Source organism: Benincasa hispida, chromosome 12 (assembly GCF_009727055.1).
Source record: "Benincasa hispida cultivar B227 chromosome 12, ASM972705v1, whole genome shotgun sequence".
In the NCBI taxonomy this organism is placed as follows: Eukaryota; Viridiplantae; Streptophyta; class Magnoliopsida; order Cucurbitales; family Cucurbitaceae; genus Benincasa; species Benincasa hispida.
In genome coordinates this window covers 35,860,526-35,884,574 of record NC_052360.1, presented here as the reverse complement: position 1 = coordinate 35,884,574, position 24,049 = coordinate 35,860,526, and the positions used below count along the sequence as shown (strand labels likewise).

Genomic DNA, 24,049 nt, shown 5'->3' with positions numbered 1-24,049 from the left:
GATTCAGATCAAGTTATCTAAGTCATCAAGAAGTGAAATTAATTAGTGTTAATAGTAAATGGTGTTAATAACTAACAATGATTATTTTGTGGTCTCTCTTATATAATCTCATCGTGTAGAACACCCCTACTCACATGTCTCTACATGAACAAATTGATCACATCATTTATGACACTTTACAACATTTGTAATAATTATAAAGCGGGTTGTATTCGATAATATCTCCAGAAATAGGTACCCAACCTAATCCAAGTACTATAGACGGTTTAGGCTATTTTACTCGAACTTAATCTAGTTTATAGGTCCAAGTATTCGTAACAATAACCAAGGGTTCGTAGTTTATTGGATTTAGAGTTATTAAACAATCAACAACACTTGATTAAATAAACTTCATATATGTTTACTGTTTACAAAACTATGAGTTTTAGGACATACAATCCAACACTCACTGCAGGATTGACCTAAAGAAGGCTGCTCTTTGGAAGAACTTTCGTTCTTGAAGTGATTATGGAACGATTTCGTAGATTTTCTTTAAAGGAGTGATGGTTTTTTTTTATAATAAATTTGTGCCTTACATAGAGTCTATATGGTTAGGTAGTGACAGAATTCCATGCTTTATGAAACCAAAGTTGATTTTAGGGTCAAAGAATGACTTGTGAGCGAGAAATGAGCAAAATGTGAATTTTTTGCGAAAATCCCTTCTTTCTGGGTTTAGGGCATGCAATTAGGTGCATCACTCCAATAGCACGTCGACATCATATGTTGTTTCTACAAAAGAAAAAAAACTATAAATGCTAAAAAATTTGATCCAAATCACTTTCAGCTTGATTAAAACTAATTAAAATGATATGTTATACTCATTCCACCCAATTTATGCTATTTTGGGGTCAAGATATCATACTAAGTGTCTTTCTGCTAGAGAAAAATAATGATTTAGATGATAAAAACATGTATTTTTTTGACATCTATTAGCATCATCCAAATCTCAAAGAGAGACGAGCAAATATTGTGAATAGTTTAAATGTTTGTTTGCTAGTTTTTCCCACCATCAAATTTTTGATCAATTGCTTATTCAATATTTCTATAAAGGTTTGTTACCTCATGATAGGAGCACCATTGATGCAACTAGTGGAGGCACTTTGTTGAATAAAACCTTGACGGAGGCCAAGAAACTCATCTCCACCGTGGTAGAGAATTTCCAACAATTTTGGATGAAAGCCTTTTTTGAAACGAGCATCTCTAGATAGGAACCATCCACCTAGCCCAATTTGTAGAGTTTTCTCAATGATAGGACATAATGTCTATGAATGTCCTAATGTCCAACAAGGGACCATGCCAAGGGTAAATTAAATTGGAGGTTATGGTGGCAACGTTCAGATAAGGAAGCATGACTCGTATAGCCTTTCTATAATCTTGGATGGAGGGACCATCTAAACTTCAAATGGGGAGGCAAAATGAATATAGTCATAATTCCACTCGAGCCTCCTCAAGATCTGGTATGTCATTAGCGGATATGGTTCCCAATTTAACTGATAATAGTATGAAATTCGTACAAGAAACTTCAAATGGTGAGGCAAAATAACCATAGCCATCTAAACTTTAATCAAGTCTTCCAGGTTGTTAACATAGTGAGAAAGTTCGAACAGCTGATAGGAAAACTCTCATCTCAACTTGAGGTTGATCAATAGAGAACGTTAGTGCTAGTACCTTTTACAGTGGGAAGGAAGTCAACACTTTATCATAATCTAACCTATTGAGGACTCTACTCTAGATGAATTAGTTGTTGTAGGAGGACCAATCTATCACAGTCTCAACTAAATCTACCATTTTGTGTATGAACATGAGCTATATGATGTTCAACACTTATCCCAATTGAGATACAATAATTATCAAAAGCTTGGGATGTAAATTCACCTGTATTATCAAGACGAATGGTCTTAATTGTATAATCAGGAAATTGTGCTCTTAAGTTAATTATTTGAGCAAGTAATCTTGCAAATGAAAGATTTTGACTTGATAATAAGCACACGTGTGACCATCTACTGGATGCATCTATTAATACCATAAAATATTTAAATGGTCCACTTGGTGGGTTAATAGGTCTACATATATCACCATGAATTCGTTCTAAAAATGCAAGTGATTTAATCTCCACTTTAGCTAGTAATGTTCTAATTATTAATTTGCCTTGAGAGCAAGCATTACATGATAATTCATTATATTAAAGAATCTTCTGGTTCTTCAATAGGTGTCCATTTGAATTCTCAATAATTTTCTTCATCATTATAGATTCTGGATGACCCAATCGGTCATGCCAAATTGTAAATATGTTTGGATTCATGAACTTCAGGTTCATTGTTGCATATGTTTCAATTACTCGTATATATGTATGATACAATCTAGAAGATAAATCAGGCAATTTTTTTAATATACGTTTTTCATTTGAGACAATAGAGATAATATACAGATATTCCACATTATTCTTACTATCAGTCTCAATATGATAACCATTGCAACGTATATCTTTAAAACTTAGAAGATTTCTCTTTGATTGACTAGATAACAATGCATTGTCAATTGTAAATTTTGTTCTTCTAGGCAAGATAATATTTTCTTTTCCAAAACCTTCGATCATGTTGCAAAACTTGATATTGTATTTACTTTTGTTTTCAGTATTGACAATTAGGAAAATATTTTTTATTCGTCAGTATTGTGTGTGCAGTTGCACTGTTTGTCAGGCATAGATCTTCATTGCTTATTTTTTAAATACCCAACATATGAAAATGATCCATGTGTTGGGGTTGATGCCCTAAATCTCGTAGGGTCCTATAGTTTGTAAACACGTGTATGAACATTTGTGATGTAATAATATGAGATATTTTCTTCACCATTGTCTATGAAATATGAGATATTTTAGTTGCATTGACCACAAACCAATAAACTAAGATCCCTAGTTATCGTTGTAACTTAAGCATGTATATGGAGATATACAAGTGGATTGTGCCTTAAGTGATAACCTAAATGGTTTGTAGTATATGGATAAAGAAGGGAAACCTTATCCTTATGACACTACAGATACGACCTGCTTTGTAGATATTACAAGTGTTGTAAAGTGCTACAGATGGTTTGATCCTGATCATTCATGTAGAGACATGCGAGTGAGGGTATCCTATACAAAGGAGTTTGTATAAGACTGGACCACAAAATGTTTAGTTTCGTTATATAACACCGTTCGTGACAGAGACTTTCATTTCACTAGGATGGCCATAGATGACATGACTTTAAGCCTGAATGAGTTGGGAACTCCTGCCTATGAGGGTGGTCCTTTTATTTGCATGGGTGCGAGTGACTATATCGCCAACTCAAACCTACTACTTTGGGGATTCGTCTGATTGGGGAGCTGGGAACTCAGCTACACAAAACGAAATTCACTCATTTCTCGAAACAGGGGTAAGTAGATAGATTGCTCCATTAAGGGCTGATTCCGGGACTTGAACAATGTAGCGCCACACCTTCTCATGGCCCAAGAAGTGTTCACTCATAGTAGGTCTATTATATATTGTTTATTAGAGGATTCAGTGGTACTTAAGAGTTAGATGTAACTATAGGGGCAAAATGGTAAATTGTCCCTGTTATACTTACAAGCAATTTTTGAAGGGTCATCGTACTGTTGATTTATTATATCCAATGGACACAGAAATATATCTATAGTGCAAAGAGTGCAGTTGTCAGTCTTTAGTGGAGTGCCTGATAGTTAACGGATGGTGGATATCATGATTAAAGAGTTTAGTCAGTTATTCACGTACCGTTGAAGTTTCAATCTACAAGTCCATAAGGTCCCGTTGGTAGCTCAATGAATTCAAGTTGAGAATTAGTTTTTGGGTTAGTTTGAAGTGTTCAAATTAACAAGAGGGAATTTGATTATATATGATATAATTAAATTAATTCAAGTATATGTGATATAATTGATTTGATGTATTAGATACATTAATTGGAGGAAATAATATAAATATGATTTATATTAAATGTCATAAAGGAGAAAAGAACTATGGTTTAAATATTACATATGATGTGATATTAAAATTATAGGTTATAATTATAATATGATAAATTAGTTATTATATTTATTTATAATAAAAACAATTATGAGATCATTGTTTTGGTTGGTTATTCTCTCCTTTAACCATTGCAAGTGGGAAGTTTCCATCAGTTTTAATAACTAATGGATAAAAGTGAAGAGTTTTCATTTTTTTCATTATTTGAATCACAACATTTTGATCGAGTAAAAAGAAAGAGCTATACAATAGCCCTTTGAGAGAGTGAACGACGAGTGAGTTTACTAGACGACTGGCTCTCGTTTACTAAACGATCGAGTATGTAACTCTATACAATAGAATTTTCTTATTCTCCCAGTTACTCGATCATATACTTCTTCCTTCCCTCTAACAAATCCACACAGAGCCCACACTGCCTAGATTCTTACATTGAGAATACTAAGGCAACCAACTTGTAGTGTCGAGTGTTGCTATTCGAGGGTCGAGGATCGAGTTTTACTCGATTGGGGTCGAGGATTTGACAGTTCGTGGAATTCACTGGTTATTCGTTGCGTTCGTGCTCGTGATCGAGTTTGCTGGGATGCCTGACTAGTGTAGATCAAGGGAATATTTAAAGAAGAGTTCTTCAAAGGTATGATACTCGATTCCCTTTGTTTTAATTGAAAGCATGCTGTAATTTACTCTATAATGCATAACTATAGTTGTATTTTTGTAAATGTTTTATTCTTTCACCATGAGTTTGGAACGATCTTGCTTCTGCTCAATGGTTCTCTTGAATAAGAATTCCTTTACCATGTTTCTTCATTAAAGAAAATAACTACAATAAGAAAAACAAAACTTAAAATATACAAAAGTTACTAAAAAAAACATGAAGATAGATAAAAGAAAACAACAACATTAAGTCTAGATATTCTCAAAATAAAAAAAAATAAAAAACTTGATGTGTCATATGGGATGGGTCAAATATATCATTATCTTGGTATGCAAAATTTGCTTCCATATTTTTTCCTTTTTCCTTCTGGGAGGCTTGATAGAGGTCAACTAAGAGTTTTGACGTAGGACGGGTACGTGATGAATGTCTAGTCATTCCGCATCGAAAGTATTTATTTTCAACACTTTTTGAACTCTTATCTTGTGGAGCTTTTCCTTTGTAGTCATCATTTTGTGTGGTTCTTTTGAAATTTGAATGATTAAAACGACCACCATGAAAATAATAATTATTTCTTTCTCTGCCACGGTCACGACCTCGACCGCAACCATGACTTCGACCATGATTATTATTAAAATTCACGGCATTCACTTCAAGGAATGGTGCTGTTCCAGTTGGTCGAGATTCATGATTTTTCATCAACAACTCGTTATTTTGTTAGGCCACGAGAAGACATGAAATTGATTCATAATACTATTTAAAATATTTCTTTCGATATTACTATTGTGGGAGCATATTCGAGACATGAAATGTAGAAAATGTTTTCTCTAATATATCAACATTAGTATTTTTTTCTCCACATAAAAAGAATTTTGAACTTATTTTAAATATTGTGGAATTGTAATCACGTATTGATTTTAAATCTTGTAGCCTCAAATGCATCCACTCATAAAGGACTTTAGGAAGAATAACTGTCTTTTGATGATCATATCTTTCTTTCAACTTTTCACAAAATACGAGATCTTTTATTGTAAGATACTCCATTTTTAATCCCTCGTGGAGATGATGACGAAGGAAAATCATAGCTTTTACTTTTTCTAGGCCAGATGTCGTATTTCCTTCTTTAATTGTTTCTCCCAAGTTCATAGCATCCAGGTGAATTTCGGCATCAAGCACCTATGACAAATAATTATCGCCATTAATGTCAAGGGCTACGAATTTTAATTTTGTATAGTTTGTCATGGCAACACTATCACAAAATATTGTATTTATATTAGAAATTTAATATGTACTAAATATGCAAAATAACACTTAATTTATTAATTATAATAAAGAAGAAAAAACCAACCTATCTTTAAGACCTATGTTCGATGATGGAAGCAATAGGAGATCATACTGATAATGTGTTGTGAAATTAAGGAACACAATGGAGCACAACAAATATGGAGAAAATATAATGAAATAATAATAATAATAATAATAATAATAATAATAATAATAATAATATATAACTAAACTTATAAATAACTAAACTAAAAATAACTAAAAATTATAATTTTATGGAAATATGAATAATAGAAATAGAAAATATGATTTTATGGAAATAGGAAGTATATGAAATTTTCTTTTTCTTCTCACCAATGTACATCATTTTAAGATCCATCAAATGCCACTATTTATAGGCAAAGTGGCAAGTAGGATGTGGACTTACATGAATATTAAGTATGAATTATTACAGGTTATATGAACAACATGAAAAAAAAACACATGACTTTTAGAATATTAAACGTTGGATATATATATAGTTGGCTTTTTTTCATCATCGTAATTGAAAAAGATTCATCTTTTTCAATAATGATTTTATAATGGGTTTCCTTTACTTCAAGGTTCCTTAATTTAGTAATAAATATTATGGGAATAAAATAAAATAATAATATTAAAAAGAAAAGGGAGCTGCAAAGCCTGCAATCAGGATTTCTTTCGGTGGTAGCAACAATCCGCTTGACATCATTTAATTAATTCATCCATCTTTTTTTTTTTTTTTTTTTTTTTTTTGGCTATATATATATATATAAGACATACAATAATATTCCAAACTTTATTACAAAATAATAATAATAATATTCCAAACTTCTCCTCTATTCCTTTTCCACAAAAATTATAGTTTATTTCCCATAGTGGTGATATATATATATTGAAAAAAATGTTTTCAATACTAAGAGTTGAAGTCGAATATTGGGATGGATGGAGGATACACCGTCCTTAAAGATGTGTTCAAACCCAATTTTCTTAAAGATTGTCAATATATATTTTTATGTTACTAATTTAGTACAATTCAACCAAAAGATTAAAACAATAAAATAAAATGTATAGGTATTATATTTTTTAATATACTAATTATTAAACATCGTATCAAGTATGATCTTTTAATTTTGATATACATATATGATGTTCAACTAGACTCACTACAAAAATTTTGATGTTACTTTTTCAACACCAATAATCATTAAAAAAAAATCCAAAAATGGTCGAAAAATAAGGTTTTCTTGATTTAAAAAAATATCGCTTCGTCAACCTATTAGTTATCATGTTAGGATAATAGACATCCTTCATATAGCTATTTCTTGCAGTTTTACAGTAATATGATACTGTGTAGCTTCAACGTTACATATAGTTTTGTTCTTGATCTTGATTTCACTCAAAAATCACATTATATATACAAATAAAAAGGTCGATTCAAATTTATGATTTTTCTTTTCATTACATCAATATAAGATTTTCAGAGTTGTTCATTCTCGACAAGAGATTTTAGTATAGTAAAAAAAAAAAAAAAATTTATTTGAGATGAAGTTTGATAAAGTGTGAATTATACGTGTAACTAAAGCTAATTTAATTTGTCAAAAAATAAATAAAAAATAAAAACAAGTAAAGTATATGTTTATGTTTATGTTGGTGTGTACGTATAATATGTATAATATAAGTATAGTATATTATTATTGATTGCATCTGTATGTTAGAAACATTAACAAGTTATGTATATGTAAGGTGTAGGTTTTCCTCAAACTATATAAAGATGCGTTTTTTGCCACAAAGTTCAAATTTGAAGGGAATGTTTGCATAATGAATATATTTTTTTTTATGTATTTTATAATAAGATAATTTGTCTTCATCTTAATTCACACATACCCTAGGGCATAGGACTAGACGACACTATATAGATTCTTTGGCTTACAAAATAGGGTTTCCTAAAACTCAAATTCAAACCACCATAACGAATTTTCTCTGTTTTTTTTTTCTTCCTTCAAAAATTAAAAAGAAATAAGATGAAAATATACGAAGTTCCAAGCATAGGTTGAATATTTTTAAATCTAATTTTGTATAGTCTGAATTTTGTAGTTCACGAGATTTGAGGGAGACAGAAAGAGAATCATAATGTCGTCCTCAAAATATATATGAGCGAGAGAAAAAATAAGATAGTGATATCTAGTCCTACACATAAATAAAGAGTAAAGCATTCAGTAAAATTAAATAGTTTTGAAGGGTAGTTGAACAGTGAAATTACTGTTTAAACCTAGGCTTACTGTGCTATACTCCAACTATATTACAAAACATACCCAAGCCCGTCTTGACCCATTTGATCAAACCCATGAGCTAAATAACTTTCAGACCATTAAGTACGATGGTTATAAACTTGATCTCGACCAAGAAATTACATCCATCTAAATTGCTATCATATTTTGACCCAACTTTTATGCAAACACGAGCTTTTCAAAAAAACAAAAAATTTGTTAGCGTGTTTTGATACTCTTGAAACATACTTAACAATAATATTGATCAAGGTATTAAATTTTGACCAACGCACAATTCTATCAATATTTCCACGTGGTGCTAGATTCAACATCAACATTCCTATTATATTGGCAAAAATAAGTGATAAAACATAATAATAATAATAATAATAAAGAAAAAAGATGTAACAAAATGATACTAACGGAATAATCTTCTCTTAATTAACAAGTTACTACAAGAATTTTAGGTTGTGCATACGTTTATTTCTACTCACACAATAAGATATGTCAACATAGTTTCTGCCAGTTTTTTGTAAGATATGTCGACACATTTTTTCGTCTGCAAAGGGTAAAAATATTGTAGTGACTATTTTCTAACTTTTTGTCTTTGTTTATCTTGTACTCTATCGATGATTTTGAATCCCATAGTAATATGTCAAAAGAAGGAAGCAACACTACGAAAAACTTGAGGGTTAAGGACATTAACTAACCGCAATAAGAATATTTAAGGCTTATTGAAGCAACTATAGTTAGATTATTTGTGGTAAAGCAAGGGAATTCAAAAGGTGATTCCAAAGTTCTCTCAAGCATGTGTTGGACCAAATCATATGTAGAGGAAGATATATTTCGCAAAGACATGCATACACATTATACTCTTTTCTTCATTGGTGTTATTCATTTATTATAGTTAATACATCACCTCATCTTTAATCATTTAAATGAAGACGTTTCTAACGATGTATGATTTGCTAGTGTTAAGAATAACAATCTTACACATATTTCCATAAAGATACGTTATTATTCATTTTAAGTATAAGTGTGCATGTCTTTATTTTTGGTTTTACCTAAAAACTCTTCCTGCCAATAAAGATATTGTGCTTCTCACTTATATACTCATTGTCGATGTACAAGTCTAAATAGAGAAAACATCACTTGATTTGCACATGCTCAAGGGTAAATTTGTTATTTAGAGATGACATAATCTGCAAAAAATGGAGGAATTCAAGCATCAGAGTGATAATTGCTACAATGCCACCAATGACAATTGACTTAAAGTCTTTCATTCTCCTCTACAAATTTGAGCTCTCACATATGTATCTCATCATTGCTCAACCTTCAATATTGAGTCATGGGTGTGTGAATTGCAACTCCTTGAGCCGAATTGGCCACCCTCAACCTCAGTGAGCCCAAGGTGCCTCATTTGAGCCTTGAGTCGGGTATTTCAGTATCAGATCTTATCTTTTGTCTAATTGAGTCTAAATAATGATAAATTTAGTGTGGACCTTTTTTAGTCTAAAATCTACCAATAACACTTATAATCTTCCATCAAACCAATGTAGAAATTCGGTTACATTTCCAATAATTAGAATCCAAATTACAAAAAAAAAAAAAAAAAAAAAAAAAAAAAAAAAAGAAGCCGTTTTGCATGTGTGTGCAAACTAAATAATTACAACTTTAAAATATAAAGATTGAATTGTTGACTACTAAAATTCAAGGAGCTCAACTATTATAAATTTATTTTAGAGAAAATTGTTATAAAATTGAAAGTACATGACTAGATGACTAGATGTAAATTGATCCACATATCTAACTATAATTTATCGATTGACCAATTAAAGTTTTCTTTTTATTTATTTATTTTTATTTATATATTTTTAAAATCTTGTGGATAGTTTCACACCCCTTTGTAATTTTACTTTAAAAACGAAATGTTGCTATTTTGTATTAAAAAAATTAATAAAGTAGATAAATATAATCTCTATAAATCAAAATTTATTGATTAGATCGTTAATTTCATAAAAATTCAATCAACTGCATTTCTTAACAATCATTATTGATACTTCCCTAAAACAAAATCAGTCATTAGTAGTGTTTCTTAAGAAAAAATTTCTAATACTATGATAATATAGAAAAATTTTCATACTATTTCCATTCATTGTTTACCACAGTAATAGTATTTAAGGATTATGTAGAGTCTATTAGATAAATAATTAATAAATTAATAAAATATTTAATGAAAGTTAGTATTAAGATAGTATTAGATTTTTTTTTTTAACGTTTCTTAACCATCATTTTTTAAGAAAAACATCAAATAATTGTCAACTAGAGCACTAATTAATCATTTAAAGTGTCAATAACCACTTATATTGGTCAAGAGTTAAAATTCCCACCTCTCATTTATTTTAATATTTTTTTTATAAAATTAAAAAAAAATCATAAATTTAATAATTGGAGAAAAGAAGAATTGAAAGAAAGAAGAAAAAGAAAAGAAAGGGAGAAGACAAGGACATAAAGGGAGGAAAAGCACCAAAAGGTTGATTGATGAAAAGGAAAAGCATTGATTGGGAGAATTTGGAACATTTCCATTTTCCAACATAAAACTATACTTATAACCTACACGTCATCCTATTCTTCCACGTGGCATATCTTCACGTGGACAAAGCTGGCCCCACATGGCCCCTCCTGTCCCCCCCAACCTTTTCTCTTTTTTCCATCTCCTCCTAATTACTCGCCGAATTTTTGCTCCTCAAGCTCTTATTCTTCCCCCATTTTCTTTTTTTTAAATTAAAAAAAAAAAAATTGAGAGTTTTGTTTTTTTAATCATCGAGTTTTGAAGAACATGCGTATCTGATCCGAAAATAATAGGTGTCAATTAATATATTTACTTTAGTAAAATCCGTAATTTAGTCCTATGATTTAGTTTTAATTTGGTTGATTTAGTCTTTTAAGTCATATTTGATAATTATTTAATTTTTGAAAATTATGTCAATTTTCTCAGTTTCTTATCATAGTTTTCATATTTCTTAAATAAAACAATTGTATTCTTAATCGAATTCTAAAAACAAAACAAGTTTAAAAACACTACAATTCCATTTAGTTTTCTTTTTTTTAACTTTTGAAAATTAAGTCTATTTTTTCTCCCATTTTTTACCATGATTTGCATCTTTCTTAAGTACAATAATTGAAGTCTTAACCAAATTTTAAAAATAAAAAGAAGTTTTTAAAAGCTAGTTTGTTTAGTTTTCAAAATTTGGCTTGATTTTTTAAATCATTAATAAAAGGGAGATAACAAAGGAAGAAACTTAGAGTTGGAAGTAATGTTTGTAGGCTTAATTTTCAAAAACAAAGAAAATCAAAAATATAAAATCAAATTGTTACCAAACATGACCTACTTTTTCTAATTTTCAAAATTTAGTTGATTTTTGGAAATATTTGTAGAAAGTAAATGATAAAGCAACAAATTTAGAGATGAAAAAGTATTTATAAGCTTATTTTAAAAAAAATATAAAACAAAAAACTAAATTATTAGCAAAGGACCTTAATTTCTTATTTTAGTTTTGATTTAAGATTATTGGTTTAAAAGGCTTCAATTTGAATAATAATTATTTCACCAAATATCATAGACCATTTGAAGTTTTACTTACGTTACAACGAGCTGCTATTGTTTCATATTTTGGTGATAGTTTCACTATACTGAAATTTGAAAAATAAGTTGTACCTATCTTTGTACTGCCCTACTTATTATTCAATTAAAATTTGTCCGAAGGTAAATAATTTTGTTTTCTTAAATCAAATATATATTTTCTACAGTGTATTAAATGAAGATTACTTGGGATAGATATAATCTAGGCCACATTTAATCATTATTCCTAATGTTTAGATTTGAATGTCAAAATCAACATAGCTTAATTGATATCAAACAAAATTGGATCTCATCTTTATAACTTAACAAAAGAAAACTTTGAAACTAAATTCAAACTATAATAACTAAAGTTTCTTTACGTTATTTATTTATTTATTTAGAATGTGAACTCGGAAATTAAAAATAAAATTAAGAAAAACAAACAGAAATATTAAAAATTAAAATCTTAAAAACGAAATTGTTACTAAATTAGATTTAAAATTAATTAACCATGAACATGGATGATAGACGGGTTAAGATGTCAATGTTTCACATTTATTGTATAGAAATATATACATTAAAAGGCCAATATATATGTCAAACCACGTCCTTGAACCTTTGATATATTTGTCACTCTAGAAATTTTAATTGATGACTACTATTACTTGTATTCTAGTAAACTGAACTTAAATTGTGTACCATCCACATTTTAAATTATAAACCTGTAGATACGATGAAGGAAAGAATGTGAGATGAGGGAGAAATAAGAGGAAAGCTCATGAATTGATGGGACTGTTTAGGGGCCCAACATGAGATGGTATATCCCTTATCTCACTGATTTTAATTGTTTGTGGGCCTATTTTCAGAATGTGTTTTATATCTCACCGTCATTTTCCTTCCATGTATCGTGTATCATCTCAATGCTTGAATATACTCAATCGTTCATACTCGATCAAAACTCTCTAGACATCAGAACTCTCCAGACATCAGAACTCCCCACATCCTATATCATCTCAACGCCCCAAACAGCCCCGATGTGTTTTTAATTGTCTTTTGATATGAGAACTCTCATAAATAGGAATTAGGAACTCTCGTTTTGGTGTGAGAACTCTTAGTTCTCAATCATTGAAATTTCACATTAGTATGATTTCAAATTTGGCATATGGATTGTCTTAAGATCAACACTCTTGAGACAAAAAAGCAAGTTCTTTGATCCAAGATTCGAACATTTCACGAGATAGAATGTTCAGTCTCACTTAAATATTCTTTGTATGCAACTCAATATATAAATTTCAAAATTCAAGAAGCTCTCATGATTAAATTTGACGGACAATATACAAATGCCAAAATTCAATCTATTAAAATAACTTGATGGCAAGACTTTAGATAACCTTTCAATGTGTTTTAATGCCACATATTGATCCATCAAAATGATGAAAATACCCCACTTATTATGCTATAAAGAAGATAAAATTTAAAATTATTAAATTACACCAAATTACTAAATAAAATATAAATAATAATTTGATGGTTCATTTGAAACATTTTTTAATACCAACCTGAATATAATCAACTTTTTAAGACATCATGGATCTATTTAATTGATTAGATCTTTCGGAATTCTCACTTTCATAGTGTCGAACCAAAAACATTTTTTCCTCATATTTTTCTATTATTATTATTATTATTATTATTGGATAGAGATTTCAACTTTCCACCAAAATAAAAATATTCAAAATATTAATGAATTGACTAGTTAAATTCAAATATTTTCATAATTACGTATGTTTGTGCTCAAACTCACTTGCATTGAGATGGACTTCTGATCTCCTCCTTCTTAGTCTAATTTCAAGATACTCTCAATTGACCTGCGTAAGAGATTTTCACATTAATGTTGTGTCGAGCCTACGACACTCTGATACTTAAATCAGTACAAAGAATGTCTAATTTAGCTAAGCACAAAAAGTATGGTTGGTTCTCTCCTTTGGAGACTATTTCTCTCTTTTGGAGATTACTTACTCTCCCCTTTTTGGGATGGTCGAACAATGAGGCTAGTTATATAGACCATTCCTCTAACATATGCCTCTGGTTATGTGTAATGCTAATAGTGCTAGGGACTGTTTCTAACACTTAAGGTTGCAGAGTGTCCGTTTGTGTTTGGCTCAATTATTTCTTGGTTGGTATATATTCACTAGTTCAGCTTGCCAATGTTAACCCTGAGACATTGACAATGTCCTGCCTATACATAGTTTAATTGGTTAAAAAAATTAGAGACAGTTACAAATATAGTAATTAAGCCAAAAGTCTTATCAAATATAGCATAATGCAAAAAAAAAAAAAAAAAAAAAAGCAAATATAACAAAATTTAAATCTAGTTCACAAAATCTATTAGTTATAGATTATATCGTTAATAGGAGTGCTCTATCAATGATAGAGTTTATCCCTAATAGAAGTTTATCAGGATAGAACTTATCACTTAGGCCATGTTTACTTTCCAGTAATCATAATCAATCAATCGTAATATGAAAAAGTGATCAGTCCATTTAAATATGTTTCCATAAGCTAGGTAACAATATATTATATGAATTATGAAAATAAAAACAATACATTACCAATGAAGCCATTTTAATTATGGAATAGTAAACATGGTCTTAATTATTAATTTGAAAAGTATCATCTATCCAAAATATTATAGTCTCTTCGAGGGATTTTGATTTCTACCGTATAATCGTTAAAACTTCTTCTACAAATACCATATTGAATATATATATATATATAAAACAAAGGAAAAGAAAAAAGTTTTCATTACCTTGAATCAAAAGATTAAAATAAATAAACTTGTAGGAGATTAAACTTAGCTTCCACATGGTTTCTTAAGCGTATGATTGACTAAACAGATGACTTCTCCTCGATTTGTGTGACCATAAATACTAACAGTACCAACGTGATAATACTGTTTTACACACTGTTTTGTGTTAGCTTTTGCAGTGAATACAAAATTTTATCTTAATTTAATTTTACTCAGCTTCGTCTTTTTGTATTTCTTTCTCAATTTTTTGTGCCTTTTTAAGAAAAAATATACATGCATTTTGCTATGAAAATGAAATCGAAAAACAAAGAAAACATAAATAAATTAAAGAACGACACAAATATTTACATAATTTACTAATAGTGAGTTAACTACTTCCCATAAAAAATACAATAAATAAAGATATTAAAGTATACCAATAAATTAGAGAGTTTAGATATGACACTTCTAGTGTAAATCTTTAGGTCTAGAATCATAAATTATATAGGTTTACATTTTTTATTACAAAAGATTCCAACATATTATGAACTTTATCACCAAAATGTTAAAAATTTAATAGGAGGTTGAAAGATCATATAGATTTTCTAAAATGGAAAATAAAATAAAGGAAAAAAAACTGTAGAAGATTTATACATGTTTATTTGCGAATAAAAATACAAATGTAGTTGAGTAAGACACTTGTTATCAATAAAAAGACCATAAGAAAAAAAAACACATTTATTTAAGAATAATTATTTTAAATGATAAAATTATTTAAATATTTTTAAATATAATAAAATGTGACTATCTATCAGTGATAGACAGTGATAGACATCTATTTAGTGTTATGATAATAGATACCGATAGATGTCTAGTTATCACTGTCTATCATAGACAGTGCATTTTACTATATTTGTAAATAAGTTAACTTACTTTTTTATATTTGAAAATGACCTTTTTATTTGTCCTTTCAAAAGCATCTGATAAAATTGAATGATACAAAGAAGATCAGCAAGGTCTCTATGTAAAGATGACATGCACAAATCGAGAAATAGTCCAAATTTTTTTTTTTAAAAAAAGAAAACAATCCTTTATTCAATATGAGTCATGTCAATTATATATATACCTCATGGTAATTAATCTCACTCACACTCCTTAATTACTTTCTCCCTCTCTTCTAAATTTCTATAGTATTAGTCATGTGTTATTCGATGCCATACATTGAAATGTTTGAATTTAGGAAGGGTACATGAATGAATTGAGATAACATTCGAATAAGAAGAATCTTAAGGATATGAAAGTATGGTTAAGAAAGACTTAAAAGATTTGGAAGCTACTACTTATACTTACAAAGTACACTTTCATTTTCAGTGACTCAATTATAAAAATCTTAAAGTTAAACGTGTTCAACTTGGAGCAATATTTCTATGTTGGGATGTAGGGAAATATCATGGCCATTAGGTACCGAATCCATATTTTGAATTTTGGGCATAGGGTAACACACACAGTCCCCCACACGTTTTGTCCGTCGATTTAAAGTACAAACCAACTGATTAAATCGATCGATGATGGTATTTTCGTAGAGTGACCATCAGTTGCCAAACACAGTCAATCTCGATGTCGATCAACCAATGAACAGAACTCCAAATTACATTGGAGTTAATTTGACTAAGGTTCTAGCTAGGCTTAGCTTTGATATTCAAAATCAATAGTTTTTGTTACCCTAAAGGTAGATAGTTAATTATGTTCCAACCAATTTGTTAGTTATAGACATTAACTTCAAATTAAGGGCCACTACATGATATTCTCTATCCAAAAACAGAAAGAAAGAAAGAAAGAAAAGAAAACATGTTACTGTATATGGTCAAAAGAAAGGAAAACAAAAAATGAGGCGATTTTTGGGATAATAAAACAGATCGGGAGAGAGAGAGATAAAAGAAAAGTAACATGTGAAAGAGACATTAATTTAGTTCTCCAACAACAGTGGGTTAACTAATTAAGGTGGTTTTTGTTGTTCCTTGTACAATACAAAATCAAACATAAACATAAACATAAACATGTGGATTCGAAGAATCCTAGAAAGAACAAGTACGAAGCATGGGATAATTTCCATACACATACTCAATTAAATTATTGATTAAATTAATTATTCAAATAAATTAATCAAAAAGCAACTAAAGCCAACAATACCTTGTATTTTCCTTTTTTTTAATTAATTATTCACCTTTTTTTTTTCTTTCTTTTTGTTTGCATCTTAACAGAACCCCTTCATATCCAATCCCAAAGTCTCACCTTCTCTCTCCCTCTTCTTCTCAAACTCTCCCAATTTTTTTCCATCTCCAAAGGTTTCTCTCTCTCTCTCTCTCTCTCTCTCTCTCTCTCTCTCTCTCTTTCTTTCTTATATACTTTTTTCTAATTTCAACATATCATCCTTGACCCATATGATATTTATGTGTGTTTATGTTTTTTGCAGGGTTTTGGAGGTGATATTATTCATTTTCTAAGGACTGGTCTCAGTGTTTTTTTTATTGAGGCCTGTCCTTTTTTGTGTTTTTTTTTTTGGAAAATAAAATTGATCAATCCCATGGCTCCTGTTTCATTGCCTCCTGGCTTCCGATTCCATCCAACCGATGAAGAACTCGTCGCGTACTACCTCAAACGAAAGATCAACGGTCGGGAGATCGAGCTTGAGATCATCCCTGAAGTTGATCTTTACAAATGTGAGCCATGGGATTTGCCAGGTATTCGTGAGCTTCATCATGTATTCGTTTAACTTTTACTCTTTCTATTTTTTCTCTTCTCCTTTTCTTTATCGTCTTCCATGTTTTACGGGAGGAGAAAGAGACAATATTTCTATTGATATAAGTATTAATTTTGAATAAAATTCATATATGCTTGGTTTGAAATTTGATAGTAAAATTAAATCTTATATTGACCTAAAAAAATACCATTTATTATTGTTCTTTGAGTCTTCAGGTGGATTCACCTTGTTTTTCTCCAGTAAATCAAAGGTTTAAACTACTTAAAGATTAGAAGAGATTGGATAGAGGAGTGGCAAGAAAAAGAAAGCTTTCCCTACAATCAAATTAAGTAATCCATGAAAGATTGTATCTTTTTTTCTTGCTCTTCTTCTTCATCTTCTTTAATGGTTAACAATTAGTTAAAAGATAGAATATATATGAAAAAAAAAAAGTTTAAAAATGGAGGGTAAAATAAGAATGATGTTGCTTTATTATTGGTCAATTTTGTTTGTAGTGGGGGCTTAGCTTTATTAAAGAAAAGTGCTCTCTTTCTCTCTCTCTATTTAATTTGTCCTTTATTTATGCTGCTTCCTATTGAGACAAATATTTCCTTAAACATTTAAGTCAAAAAGAAGACTATAGGTTACAGAAAAGAATCAAAATGGCTTCAAAGCTTTTAAATCTAATGCTTGAAAATTTTCATACATATACTAAAATTTCAATTATTTTCCAATAAAAAAACATGTAAATGAATTAGGGTTTTTTTTCCCTTTTCCAATTACAGGAAAGTCATTGCTTCCTAGCAAGGATCTTGAATGGTACTTCTTCAGCCCTAGAGATAGAAAATATCCAAATGGGTCAAGAACCAATAGAGCAACTAAAGCTGGATATTGGAAAGCCACAGGAAAAGATAGGAAAGTGAATTCCCAATCAAGAGCTGTGGGGATGAAGAAAACCCTAGTTTACTACCGGGGCCGAGCCCCGCACGGTGCTCGTACTGATTGGGTCATGCACGAGTATCGTCTTGATGATCGAGAATGTGAAGTCGCTTCTTCTGGCTTGCAGGTTTCATTTTGATCTCTAAACTTTATGCGAGTCGTAATTTAAGGGTTTTGTTTAATTAATTATTTTTCTTATGATCGTGATCAGGATGCTTATGCACTTTGTCGTGTGTTCAAGAAGAGTGCAACCATAGCACCAAAAATAGAAGATAATCATCCATATTCCAATATTACTTCATCTTCTAACCACTTCATAAACAGTAGTGACCAATCTTCTGAACCAGAGAGTTCAAATTATTCTATTCCATTTGATGCTTTTCAATGTCAATCCCAATCCCAATCCCATTTGGTTAATAAGGATTGTAATCCATTTGACATGTTTGCTGCAACAAGAGAAGCAAAATGGTCTCAATTCTTATCTGAAGAAGCCTTCAATAATTCAGCTCCTTCATTCCCAAGTTATGCAAATATTCCATACCCTCCTTCCAAGGTCAGTATTGCTTTAGGTCAAATTTCTTTCAAATCCCCTCCTATAGTCTTAAAATCTTGGTTAAAAATACTTTTTGACTCTGAAATTTCACAAAAGGTAACAATTTGGGTCTGTTTAATTTATAGCATTTAATCTTTGTACCTTCAAATTTATAATATAATCTATTCTATTCGAAAAATATTATAAGATTTAGTAAAAATTCTACCCAATATATTTATAAATTGATTAGGGATCAAATTTGTTTATAATCTATAAAGAATAAGTATTTGAAAATTAATTTGATTTGATTTTTGGTTTTTGGTTTTTGGTTTTTTAATTTTAAAAATTAAGCCTAAAAACTACTTCTATCTAGTTTTGTAACCTAAAAAAATTCGTTTTTATTTTTGAAATTTGGTTAAGAATTCAAGTGTTTAATTAGTTAAGAAAAGATAAAAACCATAGTAAGATGTTGGTAAAAGAATAAGTATAATTTTCAAGAGCGAAAAATCAAATGGGACATAAGTTTTTATGTTTAATGGTAATTCTATAACTTTGTTGCAAATATGATTGATGATATTCCTTCATGAAATTGGTTGGTGATCTTGTAGGTGGACATAGCATTAGAATGTGCAAGGTTACAACACCGTTTCACTTTGCCACCATTGGAGGTGGAGGATTACCCTCAGTCCGGCTACTCCGATCACTTCAAAACGCCGCAACCGACGAACCCCACCATGCTCGGTGGTTCGAGCGAGGCATCTACCGACATATTGCAAGAGATTCTTTCAGTGGCTCAGGCCTCTCAAGAGCTTGCCAACCAATCTTGTGCACTTGATGCACCCACATGGGATGGAGGGCTTGCCAATAATAATAATAATAATAATGTTTATGCTTCTTCTAATGATCAAGACTTCACTTTCATGGCTGCCAAAGATGGCTTTCAAGACTGGAATTCTGCTGTAACATTTGATGTTGAGAGCTCATGGGAGGATCCTTATTCTAAGTGTATAGATGTTGGCAACGTCGGTGACGATATCCCCGTCGAGAACTTGAGATGGATCGGAATGTCTAACAAAGATCTCGACAAGGTATCAATGTTTATTCTTATATGAATTTAATTCTATTATTTTGTCACCTTATATTCATATTCATACGTGCTTGCTTTAAAATATTTAAAAGCTTAAAAAAATAAAATGAGTATGAAAATCAGCCTAGAATTTAAATGTATATATTAGGGTTTATGATGTACTTTTTCCTAATTACTTTTTAGATATCAACAAATGACTATTTGAAACTCAATTAAAAAAAAAATGTAAGAATTTGTTAGAATAACCATTAAAAGTGCTTTTATCTCATAAAAATGGCATTATAAATAATTTATGAATAAAAGATTAATTATAGTTTCATTTCCATGAGTTGAATAAATTTTATTTTTCATACGATCATAAAAAATTATCAAAGCTTAACATTTACATTTAAACATGTGTGAACAGAATTGCATGGAAGATTCTAAGCTAGTTCCCATAGAGAACATTTCAAACTTCCAAATTGAAGATCATCAAAATCAACTTCAAGGTAACATATACAATACACATAATTTACATTAATCTATTCATTGAGAATATAAATATATAACAATAGAACTAAATTTACCGTAACCTATTAACTTAAACGAACTTTCCTTCTTGCTTGCAAATCAAGATCAATCTGTTGTGATTAGTGGCGACATGAACGATTTCTCACTCGCATTCATTAACGAAGACGTCCCAAACGCTAACAACTATGACATGGAAGGATCAGGCAATACCATGGCGAACTACTCGATCTCTCCGAGTTTCGAGGTGGTCGAGGAAATCAAAGTCAACCATGGCCTATTCATCTCAACAAGACAAGTAGCTGAGACCTTCTTCCACCAAACAATGCCTTCAGAGACTGTTAAAGTCCAAAACTTAAACTCTAATTTCATGGCACCAAATTTCATTAGTCTCCATGAGAAAACTCCTCAAAAAACAGCCTCTTTTTCATCTCTGAAAAATCCATGGAATAACTTCCAAAGGAAAATAGTTTCAATTCTTGAACTTTTGTTGATCTTCATAGTGTATTCTGATGAAGAAGAAGAAGGAAAAGATAATAATAATAATAATAATGGTGATGAAGGTGAAAATTTGTTAAGTGAAGATAAAGAATGCAGATCAAAGGGGAAGAAAGGAGGAGCTTTGAACATGATTTTGAAGAAGACAGGGATTTTATTTAGCATTGCTTCATTGGCTATTTGTACCATTTGGGTAAATTATATTTGATTTTTCTTTTTCTTTTTTACATTTTTTCCCTATAATCTTTATACGAATAATAATATATACATTATGTTGTAAGTGGGGAGGGCAGAACTTAGCTTTTCTCTCAACATTTTAATGCAAATCGATGTTTTCTAAATTTTTGGTATCTTGTATGGTTGTATTTGTCAAAATTATATATATANCAAAATTTTAAAAATATCTAAAAATTCATAATTTTTTAGTTTTGTATCTAATTTTTCTTTAAAATTTAAAAGCGCCTGGTAAATTTTTGAACTTTTAATTTTTTATCTAATATATAGTTCTCCATTTAAAAATTAATCGGTCTACGGATTCAAAATTGATTAAACTTTAACTTTTGTGTAGAGTAAGTTTGTGAATTTTAAAAGTTGTCAAATAAGATGAAGAACCTATTCGATACAAAAAATTAAGGACATATTAGATTAGATATAAAATTGAATTGTTTAAAGACCTATTAGTAACTTTTTAAAATTCAAAAATTTATTGAAAAAAAATTGGAAGTTTAAGAATCTATGGAATATTTTTAGAAATTTAAATTATTTAAAAAAAGATTAATTACAAATTTAATATCATTGGTTGTACTTTTTTTTTTTTAGTCAAAACTATTGATTGTACATATACAGTACTAAATCTTAAAAATTTTGAATGAATCCGACAATCAAGCTTCTGATTTTTTTTTTTAAAAGTAAATTTGAACATAACTTAATGAAAAAAAATACCAATTACCATCTCAAATATTTTTTATGTGATTTTTCAGTCTAAAAGTATTACTGAAAAAATGAATTTTCAGAAATAGAAAAATAAAGAAAATTATTTATACAAAATAACAAAATTTTAATCTTCTTTGATAGAGGCCGAAAGAGGCGGATAGAAGTCAATGTCTATCAGTAATAGAAACTGATAGAACTCTATCATTGATAGACTACTATAAAAGTTTATTAGTTTTTATCAATATTTTTTTAATTTCTGTAAATAATTTGATATTTTTTCTATCTGTGAATTTTTTTTTTTTTATAAAAAAACTACTATTATTTTTATCATCTATTTCACTTAAGATAAATCCAGTTAACATTTAGTTATAACTTATCGTTTGGTTTGTATATTGTTTTTTTAAATATAGTTTGGGTCTCGTTTAATAATCATTTAATTTTTAATTTTCATCTTAATTTTTCAAAAATGGGTTTTTCTCACAATTTCTTTACAATGATTTTAAACTTTCCTTAACAAAACATGTACGCCCATAGTAAATTTCTAATTTTTCTAGTTTTAACATTCTTAAAAGGTAAATAACAAATAAAAAAAAAACTTAGGTATTTAAAGTAGTAATTTTTTAAATTTCAAATTTTAAATGGTTAACAAACAGAGCTTTAGTCATATACTAAATTACTATTATATATAATAACTATGATATACGGAGGGTTGAGCATCAAAACTGGAAAATCGAGCCAACGGACCGAAATCGACCTAATCGAAAGGCAACATACTTCATTACAAATATGAAACACATGTGTGATATCCTAATTTTTTTAATACTCAATAGATCCCAAAAGTAGTTGAAGAAGTCATTGGTTGAAATTTTCAACATTATTCCCTTAGAAAACTACCGTAAATGCAAACATTCTTGAAAGAGTTTGAAATAATGTTTATTTTTGGAATTTGGTGAGAATATGTCAATCTCTTGTTCAAGAAACCTTGGTCTAAAGGTATAAGGAATAATTAATTTCTATCCCTTGGCCAAAGGATAGAAAAAGGTGCGATTCTTTTCTTCTAAGATGGCAAAGTTAATAAGGAAAAATAAGCATATATTACTATATTATAGGTTGGCTTTTTGACTCTTAATCTCAAATAATTAATATAGTGGCATCAAACTTGAATTAATTTACTTACCATTTGAGTATTTTTGAAGTATATATTGTCTAGAGCTTGGAATAATAAATCCAACATAATTTTAATCACTCAAATCGAAGTTTAAACAAAGAATAACAAGTTTTAGAAAAAAAAAAAAATCGAGTTGATGATGTGACAGCTTATTCATCAAAGTAGACCTAATTAAAGAATGTCATTTGGAGTATTAGAAGAGTGACACTTGTGAGCTTTTAGTTTTTGTTTGGTTTTAAAATGAAAATGAATTTAAAATATGTATTGTATACATTATACATGTATCCTATGAAGTATAGACATGAATACAAATAGAGATACAGATATGATTGGATATGACGGTACGTCAATTTCAAAAAAACTAGGATATTGATTCGTTGAAGATACATTTTTTTCTTAAGAAAAATCTAGGATATAGATAAATTTAGCATACAAGTTAATGACAATAGTACAAAATACAAACAAATATTGAAATATAATACAGAAAAACATCTAAGATGTTGAAGTAAAGTAGTCAATAAAATAAAATAAAAAAGTAACTCGTATTGATCGGAAAAGAAGAAGATTAGAGGGAGAAGTAGGAAGGTAAACGAAGAACTTCTTCGTTGAATTGTTGAATATATTCAAATGGATTATATTTTGAAGGACTTTGTGAGAACTCAAATGTAAAAAATGGATTAGATGATATTCTAGGGTCTGGTCTTTTCCTTTTTTTTTTTTTTTTCTTTTTAGCTTTGCACTCAAATAACGAGCTTTTTAAATAGGCTGCTTAGTTTTAGTTGTGAAATATTATATGAGTTGCTTATCTTTTTTCTTTAAAAAAGTAAGCGTAAAAATAGATATGTCAAATTGCGTATCAGATATGTATCTGAAAAATATCTGAAAATATCGATATTTGATACGTGTCTGATATGGATTTTTTTTTCTTATATGAAGTTTTTGTGCTTCATAGGTTGTGTCCT

At 29.4% G+C, this 24,049-nt stretch overlaps 1 protein-coding gene and 1 non-coding gene across 2 annotated transcripts; both read left to right on the top strand.

Moving 5' to 3' along the window:
- The first annotated feature begins 15,647 nt into the window (after window positions 1-15,647).
- Window positions 15,648-15,749, top strand: LOC120068707. The gene has a single exon (XR_005479333.1). It is a non-coding gene; the product is annotated as a U6 spliceosomal RNA (small nuclear RNA).
- Window positions 15,750-16,913: 1,164 nt separating this feature from the next.
- Window positions 16,914-21,327, top strand: LOC120067850 (NAC domain-containing protein 86). The gene is made up of 7 exons (XM_039019452.1): window positions 16,914-17,028; window positions 17,157-17,424; window positions 18,209-18,489; window positions 18,574-18,915; window positions 19,503-19,982; window positions 20,388-20,469; window positions 20,596-21,327. The coding sequence occupies exons 2-7, from the start codon at window positions 17,268-17,270 to the stop codon at window positions 21,192-21,194; spliced, it is 1,941 nt and encodes a 646-aa protein (XP_038875380.1). The 5' UTR covers window positions 16,914-17,028; window positions 17,157-17,267; the 3' UTR covers window positions 21,195-21,327.
- The last annotated feature ends 2,722 nt before the right edge of the window (window positions 21,328-24,049 follow it).

Coding starts and splice junctions, on each gene's coding strand:
- LOC120067850 (XM_039019452.1), top strand. CDS start 17,268: ATGGCTCCTGTTTCATTGCCTCCTGGCTTCCGATTCCATCCAACCGAT. Junction 17,425..18,208: donor TGAGCCATGGGATTTGCCAG/GTATTCGTGAGC, acceptor TTCCAATTACAG/GAAAGTCATTGCTTCCTAGC. Junction 19,983..20,387: donor CTAACAAAGATCTCGACAAG/GTATCAATGTTT, acceptor ATGTGTGAACAG/AATTGCATGGAAGATTCTAA.